Genomic DNA, 9580 nt, shown 5'->3' on the forward strand with positions numbered 1-9580 from the left:
CTCATCAGAGAGCTAATCAGCTGCATCTTCAGGAATGGCCAGCAGAGGGCGCTGCTGCCCATCACCGGAGCAGGACCCTTCCTGCTCCCTTTAGGGCGGCCCCCAAGCCCTGCAACTACTGGGCCTTCTTCCTGGCGTTCCTAGGCCCCGGTGCACTGTGAAAGGTATGCATAGCCCTCTTGAGGGAAGTGGGATACAGGCCTGTGTCGCCACCCCTAGCTCTTTTGGCAGGTTGTGTCCCTTCCAAGGCTCCCCGGTTCCTACAAGGGAGGTGGGCTGAGTTGTGCACACTGGCTCAGATGTGAAACGCACTGCTTGCACAGGAGAGAAATGAAGCTAAGCCCCAAAGCTCAGCCTGCATTCTCTTCTCCAGAAAGCTCTTTCCATTACTCCAGGGTCACTGGTTACAAATTTGTAGTCCCTGGAGGTAAGACTCTTGAGAACAGGGGCGAGGGCCACCTCTGCAGTGCTCAGGGTCCCCAGTACAGTCCAGGATGGTGAGGAACAGCAGGAGGTAGTGCAGGCTTTCGTGACAGCAGCATCCAGGACAGGCCTTAGGCTAGGAGTATCCCCAATACACCTGGGGAAGAGGCCTGAGGCAGCCTGATCTTACAGGTCCCACCTGCGTGTGGCCTGCCTGAGGAGCATCTGCGCTGGGTGAGACTCAGAACAATTGTGTTTATGTGAGTGAGTGAAACACTTCCCCTCGGAAGGTCCCCATCCCAATTAAAGGCCAACTGCAGTAACACTTCAGGGTGCCAACCCCGCTTCCTTCCTGATAGGAGGTGCCATGTCATTTATTGAAAGAAAACAAAACAAAACAGGGTAAAACATCTCGTAGTAAGTGCAGTTTGCTAAAGTCGGTTAAAACATAGGGAAGAAGGAAGTGAGAGTAAGCAAAGGGAGCATGTAAAACTCTGGGGTCTGGCACCTGGAGAAGCAATGCTGGGTGGGTGGAGGAGAGCGGGAGGGTCTAAAGGGAGGCTGGCCCCACCCCACCTTCCCTTCACCCTCTCAAGCCCACCAGAAACTACCAAGACTCCTGGAGTAAAAGGTTTCAAGTTCAATAGTCACACTCTCTCCAAGTACAAAAAGCAGTTACAATCCAACTGAACACAGACGCTTGTGTGCAAAGTTACGGGGAACTGAGACATCATATAAAAAGTTAGGTTAAAGGTGATTTTGTTGTTTTGTTTCGAGGGTGTGGCTCTTCCTCGGTTACCTGAACTCAGCAAAGAAATGGTTATTTGATGAAGTATCAACGGCTGACCCACAGTAAAAACAGACAAATTCTAAAAATTAAAAAAAAAAAAGCATAATTACCAAAAAAAGTCACTGCTTCTTCCTCCCTCTGCATTTTGCTTAAACTTTTTTTTTTTTTTAAGTTTTTAAAAAATTTTTTTTTAAATCCTGAAAAGTAGACAGTAAAACATCTCCTGGAAGAATTTACAACCAACTGCGTGAGAGTCTGGGAAGCCATGGGGCTAAAAGCAGGGTACTGTGGCCTCACTGGGTAGCCAAGGAGAGGAGGACAGGAGGAAGCGGACGGGACACAGGCAAGAGGAAAGGCCACTGCCGCCTGCCTGAACCCAGAGAGAAGGTGCCTGGCCTTACGAAGGGAGAAGCCCTCTGAAGAAGCGGGCCAGAGAGAGGCAGCCCTGGGAGAACCCTGTCCCCAGCACCACAGGACTCAGAGGGGATGGAAGGGGCCAAGGCAGGTGCTCGTAGAAGCAGCTGGCAGGGCCTCTGGAGGCTCCAGCACCTGTTACTGTGTGCTCGCGCCCCCCTGTGTGCTGCCCGAGTAGCCTCCATAGTCGTAGTTCCCGTAGTATGGCGGCCACTGGCTCTGGTTCTGGTAGTACTGGCTCCACTGCTGGGCATACTGGGGAAGAGAACAGGAATATCAGGTCACCTCCCGACCACTCCACACGGTCCCTTCTCTCCTCTTGCGGTCCACCCTCAATATACGGGTCCTTTGACAGAAGCCAAAAATGGGAAAGCAGGAAATGCAGTCCTGGTCTTATGGCTTGTTGGCTGTCCTTTTCAGGTATGGTAGCCCCAGCACAGCACCAACTTGGAATAGATCCTGGCCACATTGGAGGCCCAGCTCAGGCTTGCTACACTGGGGGCCAGTGTCTACACACCAGTTCTTATCAGCTAGTAAAGAGCAGCTTACCAAAGCTTTTGAGATGAACGTAGCTCAAGACAAGCAGCTGCCCATATCTTAGGAACAGGCAGGAACCCAAGTCTGAATCCACAAATTACTATAAACCCAAGACTGCTCCCAGAAACGTCACTGGGAGGCCCATCTTGCACATACCTGCTGATACTGGTTATAGCTGGGCTGAGGGTAGGTCTGGGCAGTGGGCGGTGGTGGTGGGGTATAGGGGGCAGGAGTATAGGGGCCATAGCTCCCATAGTTGTAGGCAGGTGGTGGTGGAGGTGGAGGTGGTGGGGCTGTGTAGCCCTGGGTGTAGCCTCCTTGGCTGTAGGGCGGCTGGCTGTAACTCGGCTGAGGAGAGAAAAAGACAAAAGCTCTGTGAAACAGACAGCACACACAAGTCTGCTCTAAAGTGCCAGGACAGGTCTGGGAAGCAGCACACCCTAGACCTGTGCTCTGCTCTAAGACCCAAGGGCAGAGGCCATGTGGCATTTCTAAGACCTGCTTCACCATCTGCAAAACAATCTCGGTAGAGCCACCCTCTTGGCTTGGCTTGGTCACCCAAGCTGTGTGCACAGTGCTGGGCACTCGGTAAACGGTAGTCACCATGTAGATTTGTTGAGAAAAGCAGTGTGACAAGTTCTGAAAAGCTTCTCATGTACAGATAGATCATCACCTCACTATACCTCATTCGCAATGCTGACATCATTTCCATTAGCTCTATTTTACAGAGATGGAAACTGAGGATGGGGCTGGAGAGATGCTCAGTGGTCAACAACACTGGCTGGTCTTGCAGAGGACCCAGGTTTGCTTCCCAGCACCCACACAGTGACTCACAACTTTCTCTAACTCTGTTTTAAAGGAACCAACACCTTTCTTTTGTATTTGTTTTTTGAGACAGTTTCTCTGTGTAGCCCTGGCTGTCCTGGATCTCCTAAGAGATTCTCCTGCCTCTGTCTCCCAAATGCTGGGATTAAAAGTGTGCACCAACACTGGCTTTCTAAAAACTGGAATGGGGCCTAGAACAGAGTTGTCATCCACCCTGGGACCCTGGCCTCCCACGATGGGCAAGAGGTGACTCCACTGAGCGTTTACTTATTGACCAAGTGAGGCCAGTGACAGAGCTCAGGGACATGACCTTGTTGGTGAAACCAATGCTAGCACAACCTCCAGCGTTGGAGGGGCTCTAGCTACGTCTACTGTTTGACACAGCTAAATAGCTGCAAGAGAAAAGGACAGGCTGCAGGAAGAGCGCAGCCTGTGGCCAAATAATGTGTCGATACCTTGGACCTGCCCCTTCTCCTCTACACAACATACACACAGGACCTCACCTGTGGAGGGCTGTAGCTGCTCACTGTAGGGGTGCTGGTATTGGCGCTGGAGCCAGGGATGTTGCTGTTTTTGTTGTAGCTACTGGCCCCTGGGGGATTCCGAGCAGGGCTGTAGCTAGGTGGTGGCGGTGGCTGCTGTGGTGGTGGTTGTGGTGGTGGTGGCTGTTGCGGTGGTGGCTGTTGCTGGGGAGCCCGGTTATAGCTGCCTCTGTTGTTGGAGTTGTTGTTATCCCGGTTGCTGTTACCCCAGCGGTTCTGGCTGTAGCCACCGCCTCCGCTGCGGTTGAAGCCTGCATTGGAAAATCCACATATACAGGATGCCTCAGTAAGGCTGGCTATATCCAAACTGAGCTCAACAAAGCAAGGAATATGCAGGCACTCCACTTGAGCTTCCCCCAGGCCCTTAGCACACTTTGTCTCTGACTGGACACAACAACTGAAGTCGTTATTTGTAGACAGGCCTGTGTCTTCTACTGCACTGAAGTGGCAAGGCACAGATGTCTTGGGTGTGTCCAGCTCTACACAGCTGTTCAACAAACTAGAAAAGATGTTCAGGAATGATGCTAAACACCAGTAAACAGCTGCAAGCTAGCCAGATGTAGTCCAATAGTTTGGGCCAAGTGGCCTCTCCTGAGCCTTTGTACAACTGTTTCTTGAGTCTGAACCCCCAACACACCAAAAACAGGCTTCACAGGGGGCCCTTCCCGAGCTGCTTCCTCGTCTACATGAAGGTTAATTTGTTATCACGAGGTCACAACATCCTTACTCACTGAAGTCGGGTCTAGGACATGTTTGATTTATATATTTATGTTTAAATGTACCTGCTATCTTTCTAGCCCCTTGTTAATTTATGATCATACTTTATTTCAGACTCCATACCACTTTCAGACTCCATACTAAGAATATGGACTCCCAGCTCAACTTAGCTGTGTGAACGTGGCCAAATTAACTGCTCTAAGCTTGCTGCTGTTTTTTTGTTTTTGTTTTTTTTTTTTTTGAGGTAAAAAGCAGTCCTAATATTTGCCCTTATTAGATTTACATTTGGTTCTCAAGATTCCTGAAAGGAGCGTATGCTCAGGTAAGGGAAGATCAACAAAAAAAGAGACAGCACTGTCATACATGAATGGGCAAAGGGCTTCAGAGCAGCCTGCCAGCCCTCTCCCACAGCCTGGCCTTGGAATGAAAGGCTGGAGGCGGCGAACCTCTCACCTCCTCGGTAGTTGCCTCCTCCACCACCGCTGCTGCCACCTCCTCCCCGGTTCTGAAAGCCTCCTCGGTTGCTTCCAGGAGGGCCTCGGTTGTCGTAACGCTGGAAACCGCCGCCACCCCCACGGCCTCGGAAGCCACCACCTCTGTTGTCAAAGCGCTTTTCAGGAGGTGGGCCGGCCTTTCGGCCTTCCTCATTGTACTGCCTCACCAGCTTGTCCGCTTCCTCTCGCTGGAGCTCGATGAACAAAACCTCGTCCAAGAAGTCCCCAACATCAGGCAAAGTGAAGTTGGCTACGAGGAAGTAAACACAGAGAGGAGGTCAGCACCTTCTAACACCTGATTCTCTTCACCAGAGCAGGAAGGAAGGCTGAAGGAATGAGGTAGCCAACAAGATAGAGATTAAGATGGGACCCCGACTGCTTGGTGTGAACACTGGCAGGGGCTAACCAAGACTTTTTCCAGAGAGGGATTCAGGTCCCTCCAGCCTCACCTCAGAAGCTTTGGTGTCAAGTGAAGCCATACACCTCTTTGTTCCACTATGAAACAAACTGAGACTTACCCAACTGGTGGGTACCAGAGGTAGGAGATGGTGCAGGCCTTTCAGCTTGGGCTCTAACACACTTTTCCCTCCTAACACCCATTCCCATCCAGCCTGAAAGTCCTTCCCTAGACTGAGACAGGAACCTGCTCCCTCATATAAGGGTGATGGGAGAGACAAAACAGAAAGAAGGAGCAGAGCACAAGGGATCATCAGGAGCTTGGAGGGGCCCAGAGTAAAGAGTCCTTTCTCTTGAGGATGCTGCTGAGATGGCTCCGGAAGCCACTCGTTTCCTACCTTTCATTTCTAAGACCGCATGATCTGGGACATCTTTCCCTTCTTCATCAGTTCGCTTTATTGTGCGGTCTTTTAGGTCCTCATCAGTTGGACAGATTACAATAGCTTTCCGCTGGAAGCCTTCAAATGGTCTCATTTTCCGTCTCTGGGCTGACCCATAAACATTTGTCTAAGGGTAGGTAAGAGGCGAGAGATTGGATATTCAGAGCTGTCTCTCTTGCAGGACATTATGTAAGGGAGCAATGAGAAAGGTGTACTACGGATCCTCCCAGCAGACTCAGGAAATAGCTCTTCTCTTTTCTAGACCTGGCTCCACCTCAGCAAATGAAGGGACTTAGGAAACACAAAGAGGCTGGCTCCCAATGGTGGGACTTTTCTTGTTAATCCTTTTCTTACTGGCACTGCAGTTCACAAATCCTTTCCCCTATTCTCAAAGGATTACATGTCTGCAGTAAAATATTCACCACACAAGGTACAAAGCTTAAGGGAAGAGCCTCTCCAGGCATCTACTGTCAGCCATACTCTCCAGAGATAACATGCTGCATTTCACACAGGCCCTTCTAGAAGTGCTTACATTTTGCTTAACATGAACAGATACGAAAGAAGCTCTACTGCATGCATTCTTCTAACCTCATAATCCTCCTGCCTCAGCCTGAGTGCCAAAATTACGGCCCTAAACTTTTTTTTTTTTAATTTTAGGACAAGGTCTATCACAAAGCCCTGTCGCCCTGCCCGGTGTTTTCTCTTTTAACTAGTCACTCAAAGGGAAGAACATAACCCACCAGCCCTGATAACTGTGCAAACCGTTTCCATCAATACCTTGAGTCTTCTCTCCTGGCCCTGTCAAACACTGGCCTTACCCACAAGTGTCCCAGCAGAGACTGACAGGGTGCAGCTGACTACTGCTGTGTTTTCCTTCTTTGTGGGCAGGCACTGGGAGTTACATGTCATGACCGAGAGCGGCAATAACGACACCCAGTGACCAACACCCGCCATGTGCCAGTCAAGCCCTTTGCCAGAAAGCATGATGCAGTTGGAGTGGCAGCTTTCACACAGGAAACGCCTTGAAAAGGTGTGGCTTCCTCTGCAAAATCAACTTTCTGTGGATTTACTACATTTCAAGCCCTGGAGGGGCAGACAGTATTAAAGCCATATGCTCACTACTGTGACGATAGAGTAGGTTTACGGGAACTAAAGCTCTGAGCCCCAGATCACTTCCAGCACTCAATAGATATAAGCACCATCAGAACTGAGTGTCAGTGGGTGGGGTGCTGTGGATATTTATACCATGATGTTGACTTGAAGCCACCCAGACCAAAGGGAAAGGCTAAGCTGTAGAAATCTCCCAAACGGAAAGAAGACAGGGAGGCCAGAAAGAAAACAGGCTTTGGGGTAGAAGCTGCAGGATGAAATCTCGGCTCTGCCATGTGAGTCACACACACAGCCCCCTGAAGTCTGGGCCTCACACTGCATCTGAGAGTTGAGGGTCACATCACCCTCCTGCTGGCTCTGGTAAGGATTTGCAGTTGTAAAATTCTGTGGCATTCAGCAAGGAAAGAAGCCAGCACACAGGGTGGATCTCAGCATATGGTCAGCAGGCCCAGGCATCCTAATGCAACCACCAGGAAGAGATGACACAGGGGACCTTTTTCAGAGGCTGGGGTGCCCTCACAGGCTGGTGTGAAATCCAAGCTGTGGGTGCAGCTGTTCTGGCCCTAAAGCAATTAGCTCCCTGGCCCAACCCACATATCAGGTTGAAAATTCTACTCCCAGAACTTCCTGAAGGAAGCACAGCTGAAGGGGTGAAAGGCACAGACCTAGTACTGTGGCCTTGAGTAACAAATGATTTCAAGACATAGGTTACAGTTACGGAGTAGAGCTAGGTTCTTGCTATTGTACGCCTTAGCACCTTTCCTAAAAGTGAAGCATTTGTCTTCCTTCAGCAAAACTGTTCAGCTCTTCCTGATGCAAAAGCCAGAGTAGGTAGTGGGCAACAGGGTGAGTGGGCCTGACTATTTGCTGGTAACTTGGTCCATTCTGTCTGGTGCCTACAAGTGATCCTGTTCTTAGTCGTCTAACCTGTGAGGGAATTGAGAAATGCATTCTGGTCATCTGCTACTTGCCCTGTCAAAAGTTCCAATGAGGGAACATAAGTTGGCAAATGGACCAATCTCTGTACAAGATGGGAGGGTAAGGGCAGAGCAGCCTGGACTCACAAGTGGCTGCCCTTTGTCTGGGATGAGGTGTGAATCTAAGGCATTTCCTCGAGCACTGAGGTGCTGAGAAGCCTATTCTGGACAAATTCTAAGAGCATATCTTCCTGCTGTTTCCTGGGCTTGGGGAAGGAAAAGGAGCCATGCAAACTCTTGGCTTTCCTGGAGGAAGGGGAATAAACTGCTGGTGGCTGTTACCACAGCAAACACAATGAGGTCAGAGCCCTGGGGAAAGCCCTGCACTCTGTGGTCTCCGGGGCTCTGTGGCTGTTGCCAGGAGACAAGAACAACAGCAAGTCAGCTTTTCCAGACACCCAGATGTGCTGCCCAGCTCCTGTTCCTTCAGGTCCCCATTGCTGGAGGAAGTCAGCTCCAAGACAGCAGCTGGGCCTCTGTGTTGTCAGGCTCCAGACTACCTCCAACCCCAAGAAAGGAGCAGAAATGACGGTAGTAGGAGCTGGGTTTCTTGACATGGTGCTTGATCTGCTCTGGTGTGCGACAGACTTGAGGGCACTAGGACACAGTGGGTCAGGTGGGGACTTGTGCTGTCATTGAGTCTTTCAGAGGTTATTGCCTGGTTTATCTGCTCTCTCTTGTCATATGTAAGAGGGGTCATCTGGCAGAAGTTGGCTGGGTCCCAGAGGAGCACATCTCGCAAAGAATGTTGGCTTTGGGTTGAGTGAGGTGAATCCCAGTAGAAAGAAGTACACACGTAGGAAAAGAACTGGTCTGAGTGCTAGGAATGGAACCGGCTCGAGGCTCTGGGGACAGTGCAGGTGGAGGAAAGAAAATTCCCACCAGTGTCTGCTAACAAGAGATCGTTTACTTTGGGGTACTATTCTAGCCCCATGTTTGTTTCAGGAAAAACAAATGTGGCACCTGCCAACAGGGATGAGAGTGGGACTAGAACCAAGCTTGTTTTGTTTTGAATCAGGGTCTTACAATGTAACCCTGGCTGGCCTGGAACTCAGAGATCAACCTGGCCCTCTCTCCTGAGTGTTGGTATTCTGGTATGCCCCATCAGCTCAGCTGGAACCAAAGCTTTGAGTGCGAGGCTAAGTCAATAAAGTTATTGTTTCCAGCCCCAACAGACCGAGCAATGCCCACCCTGGCCTAGGCCTTGACACACTCCTAAAAGAGCCTTATAGACTGTAGTTCCCAAATCTAGGTAGTTTCAGCAACTTTGTTGTCTTTTAGAACACACCTCCTGCTATATACTCTGTTTCAATGCCCTGTGGTAGCCTAGGGGCAGGCTAGAAACTTCATTCTAGTGGCTTCCCATCTGTAACAGCGCTACGTGAAGTCACAGGACTCTCTGCTCCTCCTGGGGCTTCCAGTAGCCAGGAATTTGTTGTTTCCCAACCCCACCTTCCTGCACATATGACCATGGTCCACATTGCTAAGGACAAGACTTGGCCCTTTCATTCTCTTTACCCAGGCCTACCTTCTGAATGTTTTCTGCTGGTTCCCACTACAGACTGCTTCCCGCCCCCCCCCCTCCCTGGGAAGTCACCAGTACCCAATCTTGCCTGACTTTAAGGCAGACTCCTTCTCATGAAGTCTTTGTTTCTCTTCTAGTTGACCTCTATTTTTGATGTTCTATATGTTTCTCTCTGATAACCCACATAATCTGAAGAACTGCTGAGGTCACTATGGGATGACAGCTGTGCTATCACCAGACATATTCTAGTACAGTAGCTGAGAGCCTGGCAAAGGTAGAATCTTGGCTGCCCAGTCTCAGGTTTGTTTTTTGTTCCTTTTTTTTTTTTTTAAAGATTTTACTTATCTATCTATCTATCTATCTATCTATCTATCTATCTATCTATCTATC

The 9580-nt window shown here is 49.9% G+C and overlaps 1 protein-coding gene across 2 annotated transcripts in view; it reads right to left on the minus strand.

Moving 5' to 3' along the window:
• Positions 1-749: 749 nt before the first annotated feature.
• The window catches only part of Hnrnpul1 (heterogeneous nuclear ribonucleoprotein U like 1), a 32178-nt gene continuing 23347 nt past the window's right edge, over positions 750-9580 (minus strand). For both annotated transcript variants that reach the window (XM_055617368.1, XM_055617370.1), the window contains exons 11-15: positions 5537-5705; positions 4702-4992; positions 3493-3782; positions 2321-2512; positions 750-1882 (exon numbers count right to left, since the gene is read on the minus strand). In XM_055617368.1, coding sequence (XP_055473343.1) covers positions 1766-1882; positions 2321-2512; positions 3493-3782; positions 4702-4992; positions 5537-5705 — 1059 coding nt within the window. In that variant the 3' untranslated portion in view covers positions 750-1765. The remainder of the gene's footprint in view (positions 1883-2320; positions 2513-3492; positions 3783-4701; positions 4993-5536; positions 5706-9580) is intronic.

This window comes from Psammomys obesus, unplaced genomic scaffold (genome assembly GCF_907164565.1).
Source record: "Psammomys obesus unplaced genomic scaffold, mPsaObe1.curated_primary_1811, whole genome shotgun sequence".
Lineage (NCBI taxonomy): Eukaryota > Metazoa > Chordata > Mammalia > Rodentia > Muridae > Psammomys > Psammomys obesus.